The sequence below is a fragment of the Nyctereutes procyonoides genome, unplaced genomic scaffold (assembly GCF_905146905.1).
Source record: "Nyctereutes procyonoides isolate TBG_1078 unplaced genomic scaffold, NYPRO_anot_genome, whole genome shotgun sequence".
NCBI classification, from domain to species: domain Eukaryota; kingdom Metazoa; phylum Chordata; class Mammalia; order Carnivora; family Canidae; genus Nyctereutes; species Nyctereutes procyonoides.
In genome coordinates this window covers 16093298-16120314 of record NW_026575032.1, presented here as the reverse complement: position 1 = coordinate 16120314, position 27017 = coordinate 16093298, and the positions used below count along the sequence as shown (strand labels likewise).

General features: G+C 43.8%; 1 protein-coding gene across 2 annotated transcripts; it reads right to left on the bottom strand.

Moving 5' to 3' along the window:
* On the bottom strand, positions 1-26737 carry NOCT (nocturnin). 2 transcript variants are annotated; one of them, XM_055317006.1, is made up of 3 exons: positions 26502-26737; positions 3936-4205; positions 1-1975 (listed from the first exon to the last, which is right to left on the bottom strand). In XM_055317006.1, exons 1-3 carry the CDS (start codon positions 26662-26664, stop codon positions 1140-1142), a joined length of 1269 nt encoding a protein of 422 aa, XP_055172981.1. In that variant the 5' UTR covers positions 26665-26737; the 3' UTR covers positions 1-1139. The 2 variants fall into 2 exon arrangements, with proteins under 2 accessions (XP_055172981.1, XP_055172982.1); XM_055317007.1 differs by lacking the exon at positions 26502-26737 and adding an exon at positions 5719-6222.
* Between the last annotated feature and the right edge of the window lie 280 nt (positions 26738-27017).

The window sequence follows — 27017 nt, the reverse complement described above, 5'->3', positions numbered from 1 at the left end:
TAGCTTTAAAAGACCATTTATTATTCTTAAATATTTACAACTCACGGGTTATCAATTTTTCACCAATAGGTTATTTGTTGGGATTTTGTTTGAAAGGGGCTTCACTTGTTATCTTTACCACTTTTATTTCGTCGGAACAGAATTCCAGGTTACCTTTCTAAGTTTTTACTCTCTTCTAGATGTTTTGGACTAGCCACCTGGCTATCTTAGGAGATTTCAAGGACAGCTTGGTTGATAGGCTTCCTAGTTTCCCATCTCTGAAAAGAAGGCCCCACTTACTTTCTTAGCTACTGCCACATAGCAGTTCCTAAATAACCTGGTGTGAAAAGCACGTCCCATACAAATAGACATTGAGTGACCTCAAATGTATACCATAGCATTCTAATGGAAAACTCTTTAAGTGCGTAACACTGATTCAATAATGAAGACTGACTGGCCAAGGAATCTCTTTAAGAAACCCAACAATGGGAACATGGAGGCATAGCAAGGATTACTTATAAAGAAAGTATCAAGGACACCTGATATGTCCACTTCTAGAACAAAAAAAAAAGCCCCGTCAGGCTAAATAGTCCCTTTGTATACTACTAGACCCCCAAATAAAAAGATCTTAGAGATTTAAGAAAATCACTATAAATTACTCTATATAACTTATGTTCTGCGTGGTTTTAAAACATTCACAATGCTCTAATTACTTAATCTTACATGAAAATATAAAAAAATAAATATTGCCATGCATCCCTTGCTGACATTTTAACAACCACAAATAAATAACCTGAAATGCTGTCTAGAGGAATTGTTCTTGTATACTTGTTAATTATGGAGGGCTCAAGCAAGTCTATCCTTAATCTGAAAAGGCTACAAAACAAACCTAATTTTTAATGCCCTTAAATGATGAAAATGTAACGCTAAGGGAAAGAAAATCCTACAAGCTAAAACTGGAGTGCAAACACCTTTTTTGCTATAGGTTTTAATGGAAAACGTTTGTAGACTAATGGGGATTCCTTCCCAAGGGCATGCTGGAAACATGGAAAATGATGTGAGAGAAACTGGGAATCCTTCCTCAAGCAACTTATCCTATTTCAGTTTCCTGAAACATCCCTGGTTAAGACTCTGGTGATTAAAGAGACATAGACAAGCATTTATAAAAGTCCATCAGGTTCCTCGTTAAAGCTGAAGTCACACACTAGAGACAGGTGGTCTGAAGGATAATTAAAAGATGGTAGCCGGTTGGGTCCAATCTGTTCTTCTGTGAGCAAATCAAGAGCTGACTTCACACTTAGAGCATGTTTAGAATACCAGATGTAATCCAGTGTATGCCGGCACTCCCCTGAGGTCCGGATCTTCCAGGTAGTATACGGAGGTTCTGACTGCCCATCAGCACTCAGCAGCTTGTACGCACTGTTCAGGTTGAGGCTGGAGGAAGCAAAGTGCTTGTAGACCTCCTCTGTTGGCTCTGCATTGAAGTCCCCACAAACAATGAGGGGAATCTTGGCTCCTTGGGTGATGTTCTGCAGGTTCTGGAGAAGGTCACAGCCTTGAGCTGAGCGAAATCGTTCCCAGCCTGTACGTGCTTTTAAGTGAGTGACAGCAATACAGAACTGTCGACTGGACTCCTTGCACTCCAGAGTTTGTGCAATGGCCACCTGATTGGTTTTCAATGTCATGGCCGTCAGCCTAATATTGGCACTATTGACTAACTTGAATCGGTTCTGGAGAAAAAACAAGGCACAGCCGTCTGGTCCATTGTTGTGTTCTACATCTAGACAAGGTGACCAGGGCTTTGGGAAAAACGTGCCCTGATAGCCCAATCTACTGAGGAGTGGTTGAAAGGTGTCAAAATAGTGGTCCACCTCTTGGAGACATAATATATCGGGCTGGTAGGCTAGAATTTCTTCTAGGATGAGACATTTCCTTTCTTCCCACTTGAGGGCTTCCACAGGGCATTGTACAAAGTTGTCTTTTCCTTCTCCAAGAGCTGAAATAAAAAAGCCAGTCAGTTGTCACAGGGTACTTAGAAGTCATGGTTCTATAGTAGCTAAGTACCTGCAAGTCTCCTTCGGTTTGACACGACTCAAGACCCTTAGAATGCTTTCTCTACTTCAGATGCTTTAGGCGATTCTTGTCTGTCTAAACTGTATTCATCTATCAAACTGAGCTGCCTGGGTGGCTCAGTCAGTTAACATCCATCCAGTACCTCTTGATTTTGGCTCAGGTTACAATCTCAGGGTCGTGAGACTAAGCCCTGCGTTGAACCCTACTCTGCGTGGAGCCCTCTTCAGATTCTCTCTCCCCTTCTGCCTGCGCCCCAGGCTCATACGTGCACATGTCTGTGCTCGCTCTCTCAAAAAAACAAAACAAAACAAAAACAAAAAACAGGGGTGCCTGGGGTGCTCAGCGGTTGAGTATCTGCCTTCAGCCCAGGGCGTGATCCTGGATATACAGGATCGAGTCCCACATCCGGCTCCCTGCATGGAGTCTGTTTCTCCCTCTGCCTGTGTCTCTGCCTCTCTGTCTCTCATGAATAAATAAATAAAATCTTTCTTTAAAAAAAAAATTAAAAAAATAAAAAGTAAAAAAACCCCAAAACCAAACAAACGAAAAAAGCTACCAAACTAAATAACCTCTTACTATTCAGATAAGGGAAGCTATTTATTTTCTTTCATATTAAAACTATTTCATGTAACTGTAACCTAGGACATAAAGAGCTTAAATTTTAGCCTTAAACAGTGTTCTTTACAGTCCCTGGGATCTAAACCATGTCAGATGAAATAAACATACTTAACTTTATATGCCAATTAAAAAAAAATTTTATTTTTAAGTAATCCCTACACCAAACATGGGGCTTGAACTCACAACCCAAGATCAAGAGTCGCATGCTCTACTGACGGAGTCAGCCAGGTGCCCCATCTATAATTTTAACACTATGTAATGAGCCATATGAACCAATGTGGATGGAACCTATCTTAAATAGGCAGCTTTTCCTACTTATGGACGAACACCTAGGAGGATAAAAAAACAAATCTAAGATGGAAAAGTGGGTATATGCCCTTCTTTAAAAAGCTACCTTGCTTCTTAAAATTTGAACTGCTAGGGATCCCTGGGTGGCGCAGCGGTTTGGCGCCTGCCTTTGGCCCAGGGCGCGATCCTGGAGACCCGGGATCGAGTCCCACGTCGGGCTCCCGGTGCATGGAGCCTGCTTCTCCCTTCTGCCTGTGTCTCTGCCTCTCTCTCTCTCTGTGACTATCATAAATAAATAAAAAAAAAATTAAAAAAAAAATTTCAACTGCTACATGAAGGGGTAAATACTACAGAGTTCACTAATACATTTTTTTTTTTTTAATATGGCAGACCTAAGTTGTCCTTTCTACCGTAACAAAGTAACATTTTAACGAATAAAGAACTAAAGCAATGATCTCTTTGGCTTCAAGTTACAGAGACACATACGGGTGGGAATCTGGCTTTGGGAATCTGGCTTCCACACTCGCACCACCTCACTACCCCCAGAGAGTCCCCCGCCCCAATTCCTTGAAGAAAGTTATACATGTTACCCCTTCAGCAGGTTTAGTTTCTCCCTTGCAAGTGCTGTCTTGGTGCTGAGGAATGAGAGAGGCAACAGAAGTTTGAGGCTAATAAAACACAAGGTCCTTTAAATACGGACATGCTGGGAAGTAGATACTCTATTTGGATAGCCTGCAAACATGGAAGGTAAGGTATAAATCTTGAGTGCGAGATTTATTTGTGCAAACTGGATGGGCTTCTTTCTTACCTTCCCCTTCTGGGAGCTCCTCACGGCTGCCCTGAGTCACCCAATCCTCCTACACCTCTACCTGCCCACACCTCTTCCCTCCACATAACACAGTGCTCCGGGCAGGTACAGAAACGGAAAGGCAGTCATAGCAAACTTAACTGCTCAGGCACAAACGCATCAGACATACCTTGGGCAAGAATGTTCCACTGCATGACTCGAATAGGTGGGTGGCTACTGGGGCAGTCTGTCCTCAGATCCACAAAATCCCTCTGGAACCGGGGAGGTCGAGTGTGCAGGACAGCCCTGCATTCCTCAAGGAGTTCTTTGGGATCAATGGGCTCCAGATGTTCAGAGTCAGGTGATACCAAATATTCTGGGTGCTGGGAGGCAGCACTGCTGTTCAGTGTCTTGGCAAGAGCACTATAGAGTCTGCTCGTACCGTTTCCCATGGAACACACTGTAGAAAAGAAAGGCACAATCATACACTCAGCTCCTTTTTCTGCCCTTCTTCCATTTTCACTCAGCTCAACTAGAAGATAAAATATTTATTGCTCCATAGAAGCCAAAGGAACTCAACTGAGGGCAATGTTGCCAGGTTCATGTATGAAGCATTTCCACAGAGGTGGTGGCTTACAGGGGTTTCCAGGTTCTAGCTTCCTACTAGGGCAGGTTAACTGAAATACTATGTTCATAACGGCCTCTGATTAAGATAAATCTTTTAAGGGAGATATACCTTGATCTTTATGTCCTCTTCCAGTTTAGGATTTCTTTGTAACTTACAGACCCAGTCTTATTATGAAAGCATAGCTTGACAAAAATCCACATTCGTCTTTCTACATGTTTTAATAAAAACTTGAAGGCCAGTTTGTAAAAAGCCAGATGTTAGAAAACCCATGATAATCCTGGAGAAAAGATCAGGTGATAGCAGGCTGCTGCTCTGGCCACCTCATCTATACAGATCCCTCTGTTATGGAAAGTGAAAGCTGGGTTAAATCCATATCCATTTTTTCTTAAATGTTAATTATCCATCAGAGCTCTGGCTTTCTGCAGGACTCTGAACATCACTGAGCAATAGAGTCTATAATATCAATTGCCAGATGTTTTAAGAATCCAGAAAAAGGGTTGGAGGTAGAAGGGGGTAAGAGAAGGTTGCCCACATTTCCTGGGATCCTGGAAAGAGAAATGATATAGAGAGGAGCAGGATCACACCGAGCTCAGTGCATTTCCTAGTGCTTCACTCTTTATCCTGATAGATTATAATTCACCGAGGAGAGGAGAGCACGATCTCCCACTATTTAGCTCGAGGGAAGCTGCACCTGGAAGCAAGTGACCGCTCTTTCGGGCTCCTCATTACAGTATAACTTAGGGTCAAGTTTTTACTTGGAATAACCTCCAAGATTCTGTATATGACAAACCGTGGTAGGGAGGAATCTGGATTTCCGTACCACATCCATATCCTTGCCTCTCTTGAGAGAAACACAGTTTTCTCGTAAAATACATAATCTGGCAGGCTGTTGACAGAATCTGAAGCCAGCAGTCAATCATGTTCACTGATAGAGGTCACAAAAGCAAATTCAAATCTTTACCACCAAATGTTCTTAAATATCAAGGTCAATGAGCATGCACGCATGCTCTCTGTTGTTTCTTTTCATCAACTCAATGTAGACGTCGTCTTTTTCCCCAGTAAGAATACTAGATTAAGGCAAAGAAACGCATTACACCATTTAAGTGTACGTGCAGCCTCAAGCAAGCCTGTTTGTTCTCTCACACACATACATGCGCAAATGCATGCACACAATTGTTTCCAGTCTGTTTGATTTGAGCATATTAAATTATTTTTAATCAATCTGCTTGCCTATCTGAGTGCATGGGTCCAGAGGAAGAAATTTTCTTCTCAAGTGGTAGTACAACTTTGAAAATCTTTCTTCTGTACTTCTAGTTTTTAAGAAAAAAGAAGTTAATGGTCTTACTGGTTGGTTTCTCAAGTGTAGTCTACAGAACAGTAGCACCACCCAAACTGTACACCAAAATGTCACAGGGGCACCACGGGGCAGGTTACATCTGAAACATATGGCAATGTTTGACATACGTCAGGCTCGAAGCACACTATCAGCCTATTGTGGTAGTTCAGTTAACAGGTTTGCTCCACTCTTTTTGACGAATCTTTGTCAAGCGGAGTTGTGGGGTCGTTATTGTGATAAAAAGTATGCAAAATTGAACATGAAAAAGACAGTCCAACAGGATTCCAAGGTTTGACGAGTTATGTGAAGCCAGATTAAACCATCCTGAACCTTCGACATGGATGGAACTGGAGGGTATTATGCTGAGTGAATAAGTCAACTGGAGAAGGACAAACATTATATGTTCTCATTCATTTGGGGAATATAAAAAATAGTGAAAGGGAATAAAGGGGAAAGGAGAAAAAAATGAGTGGGAAATATCAGAAAGGGAGACAGAACATGAGAGACTCCTGACTCTGGAAAACAAGCTAGGGGTGGGGGGAGGAGGGGTGGGCGGGGGTGGGGGTGGGGGTGACTGGGTGACGGGCACTGAGGGGGGGGGCACTTGATGGGATGAGCACTGAGTGTTATTCTATATGTTGGCAAATTGAACATAAATAAAAAATAAATTTATAAATATAAACTATTCTGAACCACACTTCCTTCTAAAGTTAGAAAAACCTTCACATAAAGAGCAACATCCATTTCAGCCAATGAAAGCATACCAGATATACATGCCCAGAAAGCAAATAAAAACTATATCTTAATACAAATGACCTGAGAGTCACTAAGAAAATGACAGGATAGTCTAAGTCAATTAGAAAACTCAGAAATTAGCAACAAAAGAGAATTAAGTAATAAGAAAATGAGATAGTGGCAAATATTATGTGCTTAATTTAAGCAAAGATCCAGTATATGGGTAATATGAATTCTTGTAGCAGGAAAACCAATGCAAGGAAATGAAACGAATACTTAAAAACTATAAATCAAAAAGTTTTTAGAATACAAAATTTCAATCATGCAGGGTTGAATTAATTTCTGGAGATATAATTTCAGCATGTAACTGTAGTTAACACTGTACTGTATCCTTGAAATCTTTTAAGAGAGTAGATCTTAAGTGATTTCAAACACACACACGCACACACACACACACACAGACACGGTAACTGTGAAGTTGAAAATGTGTTAATTAGCTCAGTTGAGGTAATCATTTCACAATGCATATGTATACCAAAACATCATGTAGTACATCTTAAATATACTATTTTTATCTGTACTAATTTCAATTAGCTGGAAAAAAAATGGTTTATTTTTTAATTTTTTTAATAAAATGGTTTAAAAGAAAAAAATTATGTAAGGTTAAAAAAGACAGACACAAAGGTCTTTTATCTAAAAAAAAAAAAAAAGAAAAAAGAAAAAAAGAAAAAAAAAACTGGAAAAAAAAATACTTGTAACTACGTATTGAAAAACACAACACATACCTGAGAATATCAACCCAGAATGACCAACACCAAATGGACTGTAAAGAGAAAAAAAAATCCCTTGGGCATACAGGCAGAAACATTAAGTAACTTATAAGGAAAATAAGAGTATCATCAGACTGCAACTGCAATGTTTTATGCCAAGAGAAAACGAAGTGACATATTTTAAATTTATAACTCAAACTTTATATATAAAGCTCCTCCATATGTGGGCAGAGAATTTATATCCAGCATGGAAAGTTGACTCCATGAGCCTTTCTTGAGGAAACTATAGAGCAGGGCTGACAAAGTGTAGCCAGGCGTATTTTTGTACAGTCCTCTAGCTAAGAATGGTTTTAAAGGGTTGTTAAACACACAGACTCTCACATACACACAGTATGGAATAGGATCTCTCCCCTTGCTTGTGCTCTCCCCCCCCCCATCTCTGTCAAATAAATTTTTTTTTAAAAAGCAAGACTCTGGGACCTGTGGGTGGCTCAGTGGTTGAGCGTCTGCCTTTGGCTCAAGGCGTGACCCCGGGGTCCTGGAATCGAGTCCCTGCAGGGAGCCTGCTTCTCCCTCTGCCTGGATCTCTCTCTCTCTCTCTCTCTCTCTCGCTCTCTCTGTCTCTCATGAGTAAATAAATAAAATCTTTATTAAAAATAAACCTACAGCTAGTCAGAAAATCAAGTCTAAATGAGGTTAAGAGTACAATATATAACGGCTGTCTAATCCCCCAACGAACTTGTGATAACTTATACAACTAAAAGGGGGAAGGGCAGGGACCAGAATAAGGAAAATATATACAATTTTGTAAATTTTATTAAAAAAAATTTAAACCGGGGGTGCCTGATTTAGTTGCAAGAGCATACAGTTCTTCATCTCAGGGTTGTGAGTTCAAGCCCCACGTGAGTGTAGAGGTTACTAAAAACAAAAAAAAAAATTGAAAAACTTAAATTGTAAAGCATTTACAGTAATCATAATTAGTGGCAGGATTTGATTGTTACTGTGACATTGTTGTGTAGATGTGAAACGAAGCAAGTGAATATTCTGATTCCATCATTCTCTATTGTATTTTTGGGGGTTTAGCCTATAAATGCATTTTCAAAACTATTAACTACAACACTCAAGGAAAATACTCTTGGTAAAGGCAACTCATTTTGGACCACCAGCAGATTATTTAAAGTTTGATCATCTATCTTATTTGGCCTCTCAGTCTTCTGGTGGTTTTCAAAAATTAAATCTACCCTCAAAAGACAAAGCTTTGCAAAAAAAAGATGAACTGTAGCATGGCTAAGTAGTAAGGCCTTGAAAGGGAAAGGCATCCACAGACCAATTACCATCCAGTTCTATCATGGTTTAGCTGTGCACAACTCTCTAGACCTGCTTATAGACCTTTCAAATCAGGGCTTTCTAAAGGATCCTAATTTCCTCAAGATTTTTTGGGAAAACGCATCCAGGTTAGAACAGGTGGCGACTTCAAAATAACATGTTATTTGTACTACAGATACATATTTATATTAAGAAAACTTGCATGTACTGTTAATGACGACTTTTGTTCCTCTATTTGAGACCCAGAATAGACACTTTCATGTGTTAACAGTACAGGTGATTCTGAACAACACAAGTTTGAAGATGTGATCCAATTATATGTGGATTTCTTTATAGTACAGTACTCTAAGTGTATTTCCTCTTCCATATGATTTTCTTAAAGAGCACTTTCTTTTCTCAAGAATACAGTATATAACACAACATACAAAATATGTGCTAGAGCAGCCCGGGGGGCTCGGTAGTTTAGTGCCGCCTTCAGCCCAGGGCATGATCCTGGGGACCCGGATCGCGTCCCACATGGGGCTCCCTGCATGGAGCCTGCTTCTCCCTCTGCCTGTGTCCCTGCCTCTCTCTCTCTGTCTCTCATGAATAAATACATAAAATCTTAAAACAAAGCAAAATATGTGCTAGTCAACTGCTTATGTTCAGCAAGGCTTCTGGTCAACAGAATATTAGTACAGTTTTGGAGGAATCAAATTACACGCAAATTTTTGATCATGCAGGGGTTTGGTTCCCCCACCTTCCTTGTGTTGTTCAACAGTCAATTGTACTTGGGTATGAAATACCTGAAAATAACCTTTAAAAATGTTTTACTAGCATAGACCTTTTGCTGTTATTTCACTGTTATTTCATTTGCCTGAGAAAGAGGTCATTACGCTAAATTTCAAATAAGAGACTAGGTGGAGGGGTATTGTTAGGAAGTATTTATTATAGTCCTGTCTCTGCTCCTTAGATCTTATAGGAAACTCAGGAGTGGTCCCTAAGGTGGACTGATGCAAATGTGAACATCAATTTATGCAATAACAAAGCGACCCAGCACATGCCTTCTAATACTAAAGTACCTAGGAAGCTGATTAATGAATCAACCTGTTGCATAGTGAGCCTGAATGGAGAGAGCCAGATGATCTGAAAGACGTCTCTGCCAGTCCACTCTTCTGCACACTCAAGGGCCCCCTGTGTGTCAGGTTCAGGTTCTGTCCTCATAGTACGCGCTGCAATTTAACCACCTCTACCTTTTCCTCTTTCGGGTGTGGTCTGGAGCAAAACTCTAATCTTCGTAATCTAGTCTAATCACACAGTCCTTAGAGACAATTGGCCGGTGGTAAGTTTCAGGAAGGGCACTTCAAACCAGTAAGATACGTGTTGATCTTTTCTCTCAAGAATTTGGGGAAAGGTTAATACACATGAACTAATGAGAGAAAAACTGAGAGCCCATGTGGATGGGCTAGGGTATAATAAGGGTTAAAACAGGATAGGTAACAGTAATCAGAAAAACACTGTAAAAAAATAAGACTTAAAATATGGAACTTTAATTCCTGACTAAGCCATTTACTTGGTCCATCATAGGTCGCCACCATAATTTCTTGCCTCACTCTCCCAAACACACACACAGACACTAGATACCAGACACATTCTGGCCCACTGCAGGTGGATCACTGAATAGACTAAAATCTCTGTCCTCAGGGAGCTTATACTGTAGTATAAGCTTTAAGACGATGGTCACATGGTGAAAAGTACCATGGAGAAAAATAAAAGAAGAGGAAATAGGGAATGCTGGCGACTGGGGAGTTGTTGATTTACACGGGATGCTCAAGGAGGTCTCACTAAAAGATGGAATTTGAGCAGAGAGACCTGAAGGTGGTAAGGAAATAAATCTGGAAGTCTTAATGGAGATTCAAAGGAAGAACCTTCTGGACAGAAGGAACAGCAAATGCAAAAGCCCTGAGAAAGGAACATGTTTGGCAAGGTTGATAAACAGGAACACACTGAGATGATTTACAGAATGAATGAGAGAGGAAGTCAGTGAGACAGTAAGGACAGGAGGGCAGATTATAGGCCATTGTAAGCCATTCAAAGTACCTGAGCTTTTATCTGAGATGGGAAGCCACAGGAGAACTGTAAGCAGGAATAAGAATCTCATTTAAAACAAAAATCTCATTGTGGATGCTTGGGGGGGGCTCAATCTGTTAGGTGACAGACTCCTGGTTTTGGCTCAGGTCATGATCTCAGGGTTGTGAGATCAAGCCCCACATTGGGCTTCATGCTGGGCAGGGAGCCTGCTTAAGATTCTCTCCCTCTGCCCTTCCCCCATGCCTCCTATCACTATATAAAAAAAAAACAAACTCACTGGCTGATGTATTAAAAATATACTACATTGCAGGAAAATAAGAGGAGACATAGAAAACCCAGTAGAGGATAACTAACAATCATCCAGGCAAAAGACAGTGGTGGCTTAGAGTCGTGATGACAGCCGTTAAAGTGGCTGGATTCTGAATAAATCTAATTTGAGCCATGAAGTTTTAGTGATAACCTGGATGTGGCCTGAGAGAAAACAGTCAAAAAGGTCCCGAAGGTTGCCAGCAGAGCAGCTAGAAAGATGACGCTGCCAGTACCAGCCAGGAAGATTTGGTGGTTGGCCCTAATCAAATAGGAGTTTGGCAATTAGGGCTGAGGCTTAGGAGAGAGGAGTACACTGGAAATAAATGGTTGGGAGAAGTCCAGGGACACTGGAGACTGAAGTGAGTTGAGAGAAAACACGTCTAAGGGCTGAGCTCTGGGGCAAACTGGGGAAGATGTGGTGAAAATCCGAGGATGACATGCCAGAGAAGCAGGAGAAGAGGAAGGGGAGCATGATCTTCCTGGAAACAAAGTAAACAAAGTGTTTCATCCATGAAGTAGTTACCGCCAGTGTCAAACGCTACTGACAGTTCCAGGAAAATGAAGTCTGAGACCATCTGGATTCAGCAGCATGGAAAACTTCAGTGGCTTTAACGAGCGATTTTCAATTTTTGGTGGAGTTGTGGGGAAAAGAGGAGCTAGGACAGAGCAGAGAACCAATCTGAGGAAATTTTGCCCTGAAAGAGTTGAGAGAAATGAGCAGTGGCTAGGGATGGAGGCAAGAGAATTTTTGGAGGCTATTATTATACATGCTTGTTTGCTAATGGTGATACAATAAAGGGAAAACCACAGAAGCAGGAGAGTTTGGACCTGATGGGCATGCGGGAGCCCACAAATCCCTCTCCTCCCAAAGCTCTATAAACCTAAGGAGAACTCTCAAAACCAACCATTTCAACGCTCTGAATATGGATCAAAGGCATACAGCAAAAAGGAGCTTTGATATTCATGGGAGCTTCTGGACTTCAGGAAAGAAGAGTATAATCTGCGATACTCCTGCACCAGAGCTAGTCCCCCCAGCCCCTCAAGCTCTATGGGAGTAGTTCAATTAGTGCGGCAAAGAGACTGAATTATCAAGCCCAGGCTCTGATGCTTCACTGGTATGTCTACCAAATATTTAAATAAGAAACGATACCACTCCTTCACAAACTGCCATTTATTGCTTCCCATGAACAGCCCCTCTGGAAGACAGTTTGGCAGGTTTTCATAATTTTTTTTAAGATTTATTTATTTATGATAGACATAGAGAGAGGCAGAGACACAGGCAGAGGGAGAAGCAGGCTCCATGCAGGGAGCCCTATGTGGGACTCGATCCCGGGACTCCAGGATTGTGCCCTGGGCCAAAGGCAGGCGCTAAACCACTGAGCCACCCAAGGATCCCCAAGGTTTTTATAAATTAAACACAAGACTAACCATATGGCCCAGAACTCCTGCCCCTAGGTATTTTACCTACAGTAACCTGAAAACTTATGTTCATGCAAAAAACATATGTACAAAAACGTTAGGAAGCAGTTTTATTAATAACTGCCCCAAACTGGAAGCAACCAAGATGCCCTTCACCATGGAATGGTAAACTACTGCAGCACATCACATCCTAATAATAAAACAGTATCCAGGAATGAAAAGGAACAAATTGTTGATTTGCAAGATTCATGGATGCAACATGGATGAATCTCAAATGTATTTTGTAAATCAAAGAAGCCAGACCCTAAAACTTACATATTATATGGTTTTGTTCATACGACATTCTGGAAAAGGCAAAACTATATGGATTGGTAGCTGCCAGAGGATGGGGGGGGGGAGGGGAGGGGGACAGTGGTGGCTGACTAGGGGAATTTTGAGGGTGACGGAACTGCTCTGTACAGCCCTAGGCTGGGATATACACAACCCCATGCATTCGTCAAAATCCATACAACCATCCATCAAAAAGAAGAAACTTTAACATGCACAAATTGAAAATACCAATCAGAAGACGGAACAATCAGGACAGAATGTAGATTTCGACATACGAACCTAACTGTAGCACAAATGTATGGCAATCTTACAAAAGGGATTCAAGTGAAAAAAGAGCTGTGATCTGAGTAATTTCGGGAAACAGCGTTTTAATGGGAAACTACGCAGCTCAAGCCTAAAGGAACTGTACTCCAGTGAGGAAAGTTTCTCACGGGGGTGGAGGTGTTAACAGCTCCAGAACTGCTTCGCATACACATTGGGGCTGAACAAGGGGCGGACAGTGGAGGGTGGGAACCATATTTCTCACTGAAAGAGGCAAGTTACAGACAAAGGAAATAAGGAATTAAGCCAGGATGAATTATGCGGTACTGAACTAGAGTCAGAAGTCTCAGGATGAATCCATGTTTCACTGCCTATACACACAGGTGTACAGATAAATTACAGACACGTATATTGTAGGACTCTGATTTTCCACCTGCTGTCTGCCATTAGCTAACCATTTAGCTAGCTCTGCCATCTAGCTGCTTTGTTCCCCATGCTGCATATATTTTATATATTCATATGTCCAGAATTGTTGTGAGGATAAAATAAAGACAGGAATCTAAAGCATTTTTAAATAAAATATAACATTACATCTAAGGAATTCTCCTTGCATTTATTTATTTACTTATTTGTGGAGAGAGAGAAAGAGAGAGAGAGAGGCAGAGACACACAGGAGGAGGGAGAAGCAGGCTCCATGCCGGGAGTCCGACACAGGACTCAATCCAGGGTCTCCAGGATCGTGCCCTGGGCCAAAGGCAGACACTAAACCGCTGAGCCACCCAGGGAACCCCTGCATTTATTTGTGGCCCGAGATGGTCCCGATGCCTTGTCTAATCACTCCTCAGCAGATACTGCATTTCTGTGGTGATGAACACATTAGGTTAAAAATGTCATTAAAAAAAGTCACTTCACATGTCACTCTGTAAGCATATATAATAAATGCTATGAATATTTATAGACTTATATGTATAACTTGGTAGGATACATATTTTAAGCCAATGTAAAAACTGAAGCAACAAATGAAGCCTATGTTCCCAACTCAGTACACACTGTGGCAGATATAAATATCTAATGAGCTTCACAAAATGATTATTTCTTCTGCAGGAAATATGTGCTATTCCCGAATGTATTCCCTTTCATTTTTTAAGAATGCTGGTCTTGACCCAATGAAATTGAGTTAACAGCCCACTAATGAAGCTGTTCTAGCAGCGGTTCTCCAAGGGTGCCCTATAGACCCTTGGGGATGTTTGAGACCATTTTTTTTTTTCAGACCCTTTTAGAGGTATGCGTGGCCCTTACTTTCATAATAATACTAATACACCATTTTCCTGTTTATCCACAAACATGTTAAAACTGCTTTTGCCTTAACATGAATCAAGCATTGGCATCAGACCATCAGTAGCCATAGTATTCTTCACCACCACACACTCTCAGTTTTTTAAAAAAGTTAGTTTTACTTAAAAACATCCTTAGTGAGGCAGTAGTATTTTTGTTAAATCTGGAACCTTGATAACATGTCTTTTTAAGGTTATTTATTTATTCATTCATTCATGAGAGACAGAGGGATAGCAGGCTCCCTGCAGGGAGCTCGGTGGGACCCCACGCCAGGACCCCAGGATCACACCCTGAGCAGAGGGCAGGCACTCAACCACTGAGCCACCCAGGCATCCAGATAACATGTGTCTTGTTGTATGTGACAATGGAAAATACATATAAAGCACTTTTGCTGCATACAAAATTCAATGTCTTACAGAAAAGTACTTGAGCTGCAAAATGAATAGCCCCCTTTTTCACAGAGCACCATTTTCACCTGAAGGTAAACCTGACCAAGTATAGTTAATCAGATAAGGACATCAGGCATTTTCACTAAAATGTGTGAGGGACACCTGGGTGGCTCGGCGGTTGAGCGTCTGCCTTTGGCCCAGGGCGTGATCCCAGGATCCAGGATCGAGTCCCACATAGGGCTCCTTGTGGGGAGCCTGCTTCTCCCTCTGTCTGTGTCTCTGCCTCTGTGTGTCTGTCAGGAATGAATAAATAAAATCTTAAAAAAATAATGTGTAAGTGAGCCTGTCACTTTAAGGAAAATAAAAGATAGTTATTTGCATCAATGATAAAAATTTTCAAGTGAGGGGTGCCTGGGTGGCTCAGTTGATTAAGAGGCTGCCTTTGGCTCAGATTGTGATCCCAGGGTCCTGGGGATCAAGCCCCATACCGGGAAGCCCGTTTCTCCCTCTCCCTGCGGTTCCCTCTGCTTATGCGCGCTGTCAAATAAATAAATAGAATCTTTAAAAAAAAAATTTTTTTTTCCAAGTGAAAACTTTGGAAAACTTTTACCTGACATCAGGGGCATGACAGGTTCAAAATACTTAAAGACTTCTGAGAAGATGGGTAGTATATTAACTAATGCTATTTTCTGATACTGTATATAGTATTTGAAAGATCTGCATAACCCAGGTAACCAACATTTTCCAAATGACAGATAACAAAATCACTCATGGATTAAAAAATTCAAAGCAACATATCATTGATTTTAATGTAACAATACAAAAAGTTCATTGATAACGGCACCATGTAGCAAATGACTACTAACATAGAAACTACCACAAAGAATAACCAAAATTATCTAAAAATGCTGTTAAAAGTAATTTTTTTCCAACTACATACCTGTGAGACTGGATTTTCTTCATTGACTTTTTTTTTTTAAGATTTATTTATTCATTCAGAGAGAGAGAGAGAGAGAGAGAGAGAGAGAGAGGCAGAGACCCAGGCAGAGGGAGAAGCAGGCTCCATGCAGGGAGCCCGACGTGAGACTCGATCCCGGGACCCCAGGAACACGCCCTGGGCTGAAGGTGGCGCTAAACCACTGCGCCACCGGGGCTGCCCTTCTTCATTGACTTTAACCAAAACAACTTATCACGACATATTGAACGTAGAAGCAGATATGAGTTCTAGCTGTCTCCTATTAAGCCAGACTTCAAGAGATTTTCAAAAATGTAAAACAATGCCACTCTTCTATTTTTTTTGCTTTGAAAAATATAGCTACTTTTCCATAAAAATGTTATTTATGGGGGCAGCCCAGGTGGCTCAGCGGTTTAGTGCCTGCCTTCAGCCCAGGGCGTGATCCTGGAGACTCGGGATGGAGTCCCACGTCGGGCTCCCTGCATGGAGCCTGCTTCTCCCTCTGCCTGTGTCTCTGCCTCTCTCTGTCTCTCATGAATAAATACATAAAATCTTTCAAAAAAAAGTTATTTATGTTAATACTGATTTTATTAAATGACTTGATAAATATTTTTACATTTCTCATGTTCTATTTATCGATATGCATACCCAATATAACCCACATAAACAAAAACGTTCTTTAGGCCCTCAAAATTTAAGACTAAAAAAAGGATCCAGTAAGTAAAAAGTGAGAATTTCTATTCTAGATCAACCACCTTAAAAGTGCAGACATCCTGTTTTGGGGGACAAGGCAATCTCCTGGGAAGAAAATGAAAACTTTTTTTATCTAAAAAAAAAAAAAAAAAAAAAGCAATAGATTGAAAGCAGACATGTCACTTAAATCAGGTGAACACAAAGCACATCATCTAAATTTGTTTTAGGGACGCCTGGTGGCTCAGTCCACTAAGCATCTGCCTCCACTCAGCCCAGGATCCCAGAGTCCTGGGATTGAGCCCCACTGCTCATGAGCGAGCGAGCCCGTGCGTGTGCTCTTTCCACCCACATAAGGACTGCAGTGTAGTAGAGTAAGGTTATGTCATCTTGAAAACAAAAGCAAGCTAAAGATTATGGGGCACTTCTCTCTTCCCCCCATCCTAAAAATGCCAGCAGCAGCTAATAAGAATTACTGAATCCTTAACATGCACCATCCACAAATTCTTCTGCCTGCTTTGATTGCATTTTCAGTTAAATCTCATTACAAATCCTAAGAGGTAGCTGCTCTTATTATGCCCTTTTTACAATGAGGAAGTAACTTAGTAACAGTTCTCATGGTTTCTTGCCTGTTTTTAAAAAGATAATGTCTATTTTTCTTTTAGAGTATGAAGCAATTTAAAAAAAATTCTTTCCATTCGTAAACAATGTCCAACTCCCAGATTTCCAGCCATTGTACTTGGCTTTATGCCGTAACAGGGGTTGCTGTATGGAGCTCTGTGAAAACTGTCCAAGGTTCACAACAGCTCAACATCCAAAGCCAATTTCCCCAGGTGAGATAGCACAAATAATCCATCCCTAGGATCGTTAAGATGTTGAAAAGTACAAAATCTTGCCAAAACCTCTGTTAAACTTTATTTGGCACTCATACTGCCTTCTAGGTGGGTTTTACATGTATTTGTGGAGATGGGTATTTTTTATTTGACGCTATACTGCCTCGCTGCTATCTCATTTTATAGAACAGATGAATCTTCTCCCCTTCATAACAGCCTTTAAAGATCTGCCAGAGAATTGAGGTTTAGATTCCTGAAGTTCAGTGGCAGTGTGTAAACGACGCCCGTTTACCCATCTCTTTCCTAGAAAACAAAGCAAAAGTGGGCTAATCAGTAAAATACAGAACACACGTTTACTCTTATGTCACCAACTAAGTACACGTGCCTCTGAAGCCACAGGCAGAGCGCAACACAAGCTCCCCGGGTCAACCGTCAGAGGGAAAAGAACGGGGTTTGATGAGACACTTTCACCCCGATAACCACGACGCTGGATGAGAACGCTAACAGCGGAGACCCCAGCTGACCCCAGCTGACCAGGCTACGGCACCGAGAAATCACGCCAGAAAGCTCTCTCCACGCGGTGTGTCTCGTCTCGACTTGCCCAGCAGTTGCACATCCTGGCCTCTGCCCGAACAATCCAGTCTGTGAATAATTTCTCTCACAGTTAACTTGAGTTTCGTCTCCTGAATCTGTGACTTGGTCCAAAAGACCAGACCCAACGCCCAAACCAAACAAACCCCAAGGTAATCTGCATCCACACCTGGGAAGCCGCTGGAGCTGACCAACCTCGGCCCAGGAAAACCTCACACGACGGAGCACACGACGGAGCACACGACGGAGCACACGGAACTGTAAAGGACAGACGGCACCCGAAGGCTGGGGGAACGGCAACCTCCTGCTGCCATCTGCTGGCCCCTGTTGAACTGTTCCAGAAAACCCAGCGGGCCCAGCAGCAGACTCCCACTAGGCTTCCCGGATAAACGTGGCCTTCAGGACCGGTGAGCGCTAACACCCTAAGAGGAGCAACACGACCAGCCTGGATGCTTATCTAGTAGCTACTGAAGAAATCAATAAAGATTTATGGCCTCCCGGCCTGCGCAGCTTTACCAATCAAGCCCTCTGTCTTGCACCTGGTCAGCTGCGCTTATTAAACTGTCCTTGGTATTCGGGCCGCAGTCCTGGTCCTTTGCCTTTCAGACTCCAGGTTCCAAGAGGGAAGGGACCGTGTCTACCTCGTTTACTTCCTCAAGTACCCAACCCATAAAACGAAAGATGCTGAAACTAATAACACCACTATGTGCTAACGGTCCTGGACTTCAAATTTTACAAATAAAGAAAAAAGAAAAGATGCCAAGACACAGCCAAGCGCCACGGAGTCCTGTCAACTCTGCCAGAGGAGCTGCCTCACGCTGGCGGAGGACCGTGGTACCTGTTACGGTCTTAAGAACTCCTTGGGGGATCCCTGGGTGGCGCAGCGGTTTGGCGCCTGCCTTTGGCCCGGGGCGCGATCCTGGAGACCCGGGATCGAGTCCCACGTCGGGCTCCCGGTGCATGGAGCCTGCTTCTCCCTCTGCCTGTGTCTCTGCCTGTCTCTCTCTCTCTCTCTCTGTGTGACTATCATTAAAAATAAATAAATAAATGAATGAATGAATGAATGAATCTCTATTCCTACCACTCCTTCTTAAAATGGGAATTGAAACCAATATTTAAAAAAATAAAATGGGATTTGATAGGTTACACTCAATAGGTCACTCGGCATGAAGCAGAACATACATTCACTTTTCCTTCCTAAGAGCTTTCAGGAATAAACTATATGTGTCAAAATTTTTAAAGAGAATGAAATCGACAAGAAAGGACGCCATCGATGCGCCCAAAGTTCCAGGAAGGCAGAAACAGACAGGTTGGCATTAGCAGAGAAGCCAGAGTGGAGGAAAACCAGCACAAGTTACCAAAGTACATGAAACATGGTTCTTCCCAAGGACCTCTGAAGAAACTCCAAGCTGAGTCAACAAAGGGCGGGGGGGGGGGGGTGGCAAGTGTTAGGGTAAGTCCATTTAACAGGGGCTTTTGAAGCAGCTGTGCTGGTTACCCTACTTTCCCTTCTCCAGGATAGAAGCTGGCAAAGGTGGCTTCCACCTGGGGCAGAACCAGAGAACACGTCCCAAAAAAGTGGGAGGTATGTCTTGGAAGAGCTATCAAGGGTGAGAGACCTAAAGGCAAGGCGGACTAGAGGCTCAGGCACCGGAGCAGGAGACTCTTGATCTTGGGGTCGCGAGTTTGAGGCCTCTGCTAAGTGCAGAGATCACTAAAAAAAAAAAATAAAATAAATAAAAAAATAAAAGATCAAGGTCTAAGTCTGATCACAAGAAAATTTTAGAAGTACAGTAAGGAGTTTACGCAGATTAGCACACACAGAAAGAAGCCTTCCTAGCTTTGGCAAAGGTGGAGGCCTCCTCTTCGGGGAGCTTATTACCTGTCCACCCACCGCGTGACTTTCCCATTCACAGGACACGGAAATTGCTCTCCCCTTTAGGAGACACCGTGGGAGGAACAGAGGCATATAGAGCTACGGATATTTAAAGCTACAGGAGAGTACTGTGGACACGAAACAAGAATGGGATTCTAGAACTAGAGAATGTCTAGAAATTTTAAGTGACTGCAATAGAAATATTCAGGAAACCTCACAAAATGGAGAAGAGATAAAGACATTAAAAAATGAGAGAAGACACAGGACAGATCCACATGGCCACCAATCTAACAGGAGTTTAAGAACATGAAAATAAGATGACAGGGTTGATAAAATGATCCAAAAACAGAATTTTTCCTTTGTTAAAGAAAGGTATGCTTTCAGATTAAATGGGGTACCTCAATGCTGAGACATTTTCCTGATGGAATTTTGGAACATAAAGGATTAAGAAAAAACCTGTAAGCTTCTAGAAATACTAAATAGACATTTAAAGTTTTGAAGGAAAGATTTTTATTAATGGGCATCTGTTACTCGTAATTTTCTAAACTGAATTTTAAAAATCATCATGACTTTTTTCCAAATAAAATTCAGAACAATGAACCACCTAAAAGAGAAACTAATTCTATTTTAAGAGAATACCTCTCAGCAAACCTATCTGACCTATATACGATTTCAAAGACAAAGTTCTTTCAGCAGTCCCTCCATAATCCGCGGTAACAAAACATAAAAAATATAAAACTATTATATTAAAGGTATCTTTGGAATCTGCAAACTAGGGGTGCCTGGATGGCTCAGTCAGTTAAGCGTCTGCCTTCGGCTCGGGTCATGATGCCTGGATCGCCCCACATCGGGCTCCTGGCTCAGTGAGGAGTCTGCTTCTCCCTCTCCCTGCTTGTGCACTTTGGCTAACTGTTCCTCTTTCAAATAAATACAATCTTTAAAAAGAAAAAAGAATCTGCACATTAATTTACTTTGTACCCTGCCACAAGTGTATCTGCAGGTTGGCAATGCACCTACTCAAGGACCGGAAGCTCAAAGAGCTGGGGGAAAGGAAGACAGTGGGAGGAGGCACAACAGGGACTCCCTGAACATCCTACTGCAACTGTTCTCTGCTGTAATTTTGTCTGCATGGTAAATTTGCTTTCCTAGACTTCTCATACTACCTTTTTTCTGAAGATGGAATAAAACTGGCTTTAAAATTTTTCCTTTCGGGGTACTTGAGTGGCTCAGTCGGTTAAGCACCTGACTCCTGTTTTTGGCTCAGGTCATGATCTCAGGGTTCTTCTTTAAAAAAAATAAAAATAAAAATAAAAATCTTATTTATTCTTGAGAGACATAGGCAGAGACCCAGGTAGAGGGAGAAGTAGGCCCCCTGCAGAAAGAGCCTGATGCAGGGACACAGGGACTGGGCCCTGCGACTCTGGGATCACGCCCTTAGCCAAGGGCAGAGCTCAACTACTGAGTCACTCAGGTGTCCCTGATGAGGGTTCTGAGATTGAGCCCTGGGCTCTGAGCCTACTTGAGATTCTCTCTCTTTGCACCCCCTCTTCCCGAGCTCACTTGTGCTCCCTCTCTAAGTATATACACATACGTGTATGTGTAACACATATATGTGTGCTTGTAGGACACATTTGTATAGGATACACATATATATAATCCTCCTTCCTCCTTCCTCCATAATCCCTCATAATCCAATAGCAGAATCTAACTTTTGGAGGCATGAGAATCAATGTATCAGTAAGAAACTTCTGGCAGGCTTTTGTGCATTTAGTAAAACAGATGTCCTCACTGGCTGGGTGTCCACCTGTGTTGTAACTGGCTGTCCTCCAGGCTATACATCAGAATCACCAGATGCTCAGGCCCCACGTGAGAAGATCAGAATAGGCCCACACATTTTTTGATGCTGGAAGGAGAAAAAAGTATTTTTTTTTTTGGGGGGGGAGCATTCAAATATGACAATTTTCTTTATCCCTCTTTTTCCAAAGCATGCCTGCCCAGATCCCTGACACAGAATTCATGGTACCTGGTATATTAAGTGTTCCTTTGACACCACGCAGAGACAAGAGAACAGCCAAAATTATCCACTTGAGGTCCTACTCCCTGTGGGAAGGCTGGCTTTTGCCTATTTTTCTTTTAAAGATTTACTTATTAGAGAGAGAGCAAACAGGCAAATAAGAGGTAGGGAGGGGGTGGAGACAAGGCATCTGAGTCTGGGGTTGATCTCACAACCCTAATATTATGATTCCAGCTGAAGTCAAGACTCAGACGCTTAACAGAATGAGCCACCCAGGTGGCTATCCACTTGGCCTATTCTAACAATAAACCCAAAATATTTTACCCGTTTTTCACAAAAGTACAAAGTATGAAGCCAAATATCGGTGCACATCTTTGAATTTCCCAGTATTTACTCAAGCATATAAATCCTGAGAATTTAAGCAAATAAAGATGCTTCCTCCCTTCCGCCGCCTAGTTCCACGAAATCAGAAAATAATTGCTTCACGTCTCCCATTAGCAGACGTCATCGAAACCTACACGGTATAGTTACCCACCTACGCACGCCAGAGGTTGTACAAGTCAGTCTCAAGTTTTTCCTTACTGAGCTTTCACAAATACACCAATTCCTTCCCTTTCGTAAAGCCTGCTTTGTTCAACTATTCGTTCTTGCTCAGAGGCCTTCTAAACTGCCTTGGGGCCCAAGCTCAAAGATTTTAACACTATCAGAATCCTCTCCCAGGTTTCTCAAACTTTCCAGAAATAAATATCTTTAGAAAGGAGTGGAGCTTATAAAATACTCCCCAAGTGTTCCAGAATCACCCGGGGCACTTGTTAAATATACAACTTAACCAGGCCTCTCCCGGAAGTAACGGATTCGAGTGCATAGGTGAAAGACAAGAAATCTGTATTTTAACAAGTGTCCCAGATTCTGGAAGTACATCTTTTTCTGATGGTATCACTGCTACTGTGCCTGCCAGCTTCTCATGCGGTCTTCCCTCCCTGTCATCCACCGTGCTCCCTCCCACGGATATACCTTCCTTTTACCTATTCATAGTAGTTTTTTCCTCCAACAAATCCAGCCACACGGATTTCTCATTCTTCTCAATTCCTGACACATAGAAGTCCTGTGATACAATATTTGACCTTTAAGTGTTCTATATTCAGTATAACTTGTGCATTGAAGGGCATCTATCTTGTTTATTTTTTCTAGGTAAAGTCCAGTGTTGAGACAGCAAGCAACATTAAATGATTTGCAAATGTTCATAAAGTGGGTTGAATGTGCTTCTGAAGCCATGTTTATTAACTCAAACGCCCCCAATGGTTTCCTAAACTCTCAGCATTGATATGCTACAAGAAGATGATACCTTAGTTCTCCCACAAGGAAAGCAATTTTTTTTCTGTAGAAACTTGATAATTACAAGCTTTCCCATTTCTCCTCTCTCATCAGCAGCTTACTCAGAGTTAAGGGACACACTAAATACAGCGGCCTCCTGAAATGAGCTGGTATTTGCTTTTAAACTTGTACCAAGAAAAATGCAACGTGTTCCAGTGTGATGAACAGTAATTCAGCCAACTCTTAATTATCTGAGGAGGACTCTGGACGACAGCATTTATAAACCCACAGAGGACTCCGGACTGCCTTTCACCTAGTACAGTAACTGTGGCAATCGCTGCTTCTTTGTGGGGGTGTTGTCCTTGCGTGAGAAAAGACAGCAAAACACAGACTGTCTCCCAGTTGCCCTTCAAATTCTAGTATCGGAGGATTGGATGGCTGTACTTATCTTCCTAGTGATCTCTGATTGCCAAGGGGCAGAAGTTAGGAAGGAAACGATTATCAAGTGGAGTCCAGAGTTGGGACTCATGGCGTCCCCCCAGGCCCTCAACCACGTACTCTCTCGAGGGAGAGTTCCTATCAGGTACCTGTAGACTTCTCTTGCCAGACTGCCAAACGCCTAAACTTTGGGCATAGAAGAATGATCTGGAGCTTCATTATTATTGTTAGTTTTTTAAGTAATGTGGACTCTGGGGCCCAGCAATAACAACTCTATTAATAGGTCTAGAGTAGGATCCATTAGTCTATATTTTTATAAGCACCTAATGCGGGTTCTAAGCCTCTTTGGAAAACATTATACGGAGGCTCTTCTCTCACCCTGCTGCATGCGTTTCCCTTTTTGCTCCTGCCTTTTCCTAAGTAAAATGTTTTAATTTTTTTCAAACCTAACCATATTTCAAGGCCCAGCTCAAGTTATCAGTTCTTGAAGCCTAAAAAAAAAAAATCACCTTTGCTGTAAGGGACTTCCCAACCTCCAGTATCCTTGTGCCAACTGTAAAAGAATAAAAGGTGTTCCCTTAAGGTAGACACTTCATGTGCAAGCGCTTCTGTCTCTAGGGAGTAAACTCTGTAAAGGCAGACTAAGGTTCACACGGTTTTACCACCTATGATAATAAGCACGTACAGGGTATGAGGCATCCTGCAGACTTCTGGAATGAGTGAGTGATCAACCAATGAGCGAGTGAATGTTGTTTCTTCTAACAAGTGGCTGAAGCTAAAAATGCATGAAAAAGGAAAACTGCCTGGACTCTGTAGTAACTAAGAACCATAAAAGTCTCTCAATTTCTTTGTCAAACTAGGGTTTCAGAGACTTTTTAAAAGTTCATTAAACACCTCTCTGTGGGGATCCCTGGGTGGCTCAGCGTTTGGCGCTTGCCTTCAGTCCAGGGCGTGACCCTGGGGTCCTGGGATCGAATTCCGCGTCAGGCTCCCTGTATGGAACCTGCTTCTCCCTCTGCCTGTGTCTCTCATGGATAAATAAAATCTTAAAAACAAAAACAAAAAACAAAAAACCCTCTCTGTGTCAGAAGCCAAACATTCCAAATGCTCTGACTTTTTCCCCTCAGCTAACAGCACGGTTATCTGCGTTACACAAGATACCGGTAATTGCAGATGTACCTAGGAACCTGGCCTGAGGGACTCAGATACGAGCTGGTGCAGGAGACACCAACTCGTTTTCTCTTTCATTTCTCCCACCTCAAACCTAACAACGGTCCTTCTAAAAATGTCCAGCAAGAACGAACGCTTAGAGTCATTAGGTGGCACCCATTCTAACAGCTATTTCACAACCTGCCGAATTCCTATTTGGGGTGGGGGCGAGACCCAAAATCCTGGGAATAGGATCAGGGTGATTTCGTGTAATGAATGTGTTTATTGCACTATTAAAAACAACCAAAAGCATAAAACCTGTAATACAGAGTGTAGAGTCTACAGTAACCAGGTTAGCCACTCTAATTTCAAAAGTACGTCTCAGCCTAACCAGCCACCAATAATCTAAGAGCTTAAAGTCTTAGCTTCAATCGCTTTTAGATTTCAGATGATCACTTTCGTTAAAAAAAAAAAAAAAAAATGAAAGCCACGTTAGACATATTCTACCTCTGTTTGCCCTAATTAATCCAAGACTTTTGAGTGAAATGTACTTATAATGTAGGATGGTTGGACCAACGTCCTGGACGGTAATAACCTAACTTGAGCACAGCTAAAATACGCTTTTTAGTGCGGTGAATTGCCAGTTTTGAAAGAGAATCTTCATTTCTCATATTAAAAAGTATCTTTAGAGGGCGATCCCTGGGTGGCTCAGTGGTTGAGCATCTGCCTTGGGGCCGGGGGCGTGACCCCGGAGACACCCCCCCCATCGAGTCCCACATCGGACTCCCAGCAAGGAGCCTGCTTCTCCCTCTGTGTCTCTGCCTCTCTTTCATGAATAAACAAAAATCTTAAAAAAAAAAAAGTATCATTAGGGACACCTGGGTGGCTCAGTGGTTGAGCACCGCCTTGGGCTCAGGGTGTGATCCTGGGGTCTGAGGTCAAATCCCACCCCCCCACCCCTCCCATTGGGCTTCCCGCAGGGGGCCAGCATCTCCCTCGGCCTGTGTCTGAGTCATGAATGAATCAATGAATAAATAAAATAAAGAATAAAATAAAATGTATCATTAATCTGTATGTAATCTTTGGCCACAGTACTGTACCCTCGGGCGGAAGAGGCGGCAGCAAAAAAGGGCAAGTCCAGGGGATGTGATGTCGGAAACTGGCTCCCGACAAACGGAAGGCATCACCTTTACAGGATCTCAACCCAGGCACACAGGACACAGATGGACTAGGTGGGAGAGTGCAAGGCTCCGAAAAAAATCCAAATAAACGTAATAGGAGTCAATGTGTGTTACCATATGGCGAACACGATCAAAAAAAAAACAAACCCGTACCATCTAAATCACCTAAATCATGCAATTCCGTGACCAAACGAGTATCACCTTAGGTGACTTTTGTACGCAAAATTCCCATGATTAGCACAATAAGCAGGAAAACAGACGCTAATCCGCGGCCAAGTCGGGAAAGCGATGATGCGCCCCGGGGACCGCGTCCGGGGCCCCAAGGGGGCCCGGATGACGCGCAAGGAGGGGAACGCGGGGACGGAGCGCGGGGACCGGGCGCAGGGAGGGGAGAGGGAACGCGGGGAGGGGGCGCGGGGGGGCGCGCGGGGGGGGGCGCAGGGAGGGGGCGCAGGGAGGTCAAGGGGAACGCGGGGAGGGGGCGTAGGGAGGAGGCGCGGGAGAGGGAACGCGGGGAGGGGGCGTGGGGGGGGCGCGGGGAGGGGCGCAGGGAGGTCAAGGGGAACGCGGGGAGGGGGCGTAGGGAGGAGGCGCGGGAGAGGGAACGCGGGGAGGGGGCGTGGGGGGGGCGCGGGGAGGGGCGCAGGGAGGTCAAGGGGAACGCGGGGGGGGGCGCAGGGACCTGGCGCGGCGCGGGCAAGGGGAACGCGGGGAGGGCAAGGGGTGCGCGGGGAGGGGGCTCCGCTTCCCGGGCCTGACCCCCCCCCGCCCCGCCCCGCCCCGCGCCGCGCCGCGCCGCGCACTCACCGGTCCGGGGACACGACCTGGCGGGGGGCGCCGAGGCCGCCGGGAGCCGGGGGGCCGCGGGCGGAGGCGAGCGGCGGCGCAGGCCGGGGGCGGGCAGGCGGCGCAGGCCGGGCGCGTCTCGGTGCAGCAGGGCGGAGCAGAGCCGCCGCGGGCTCTGATACATGCCGGGCGCCGCGGCCGAGGCCCCGCGCGGGAGGGGAGGGAGGAGCGAGTCGGGCCGGGTCGGGCCGGGTCGGGCCGGGCCGGGCCGGGCCGGGGCCGGGGCCGGGGCCCGGGCGGGCGCGCCCAGCGGGCTCAGGGGCGGTCGGAGCCGCGGCGCTCAGGCTCCCGGCAGCCCGGCCCAGGCCTCGGCGCAGCGCGGGGCAGGCGAGCCCGACGGCGGCGGCGGAGCGGCGTCCCGCGGGCCGGCGAGGGCTGAGCGCAACCGGCGAGCTCCGCGCGCTGACAAAGCGGGCGCGACCACGCGAGGCCGGGAGGGGGGCGCCGAGGGGCCGGGCGGCGGCGGCAGGACCCGGC

What these genes read in the sequence shown, in the direction of transcription:
- NOCT (XM_055317006.1), bottom strand. Translation starts at nt 26,664, where the DNA reads ATGTATCAGAGCCCGCGGCGGCTCTGCTCCGCCCTGCTGCACCGAGAC. An exon ending in CAGGTCGTGTCCCCGGACCG is followed by an intron (nt 4,206 to 26,501) that starts GTGAGTGCGCGG and finishes TCTTTTCTACAG; the next exon opens with TGTGTTCCATGGGAAACGGT. An exon ending in GTGGAACATTCTTGCCCAAG is followed by an intron (nt 1,976 to 3,935) that starts GTATGTCTGATG and finishes TTTTTATTTCAG; the next exon opens with CTCTTGGAGAAGGAAAAGAC.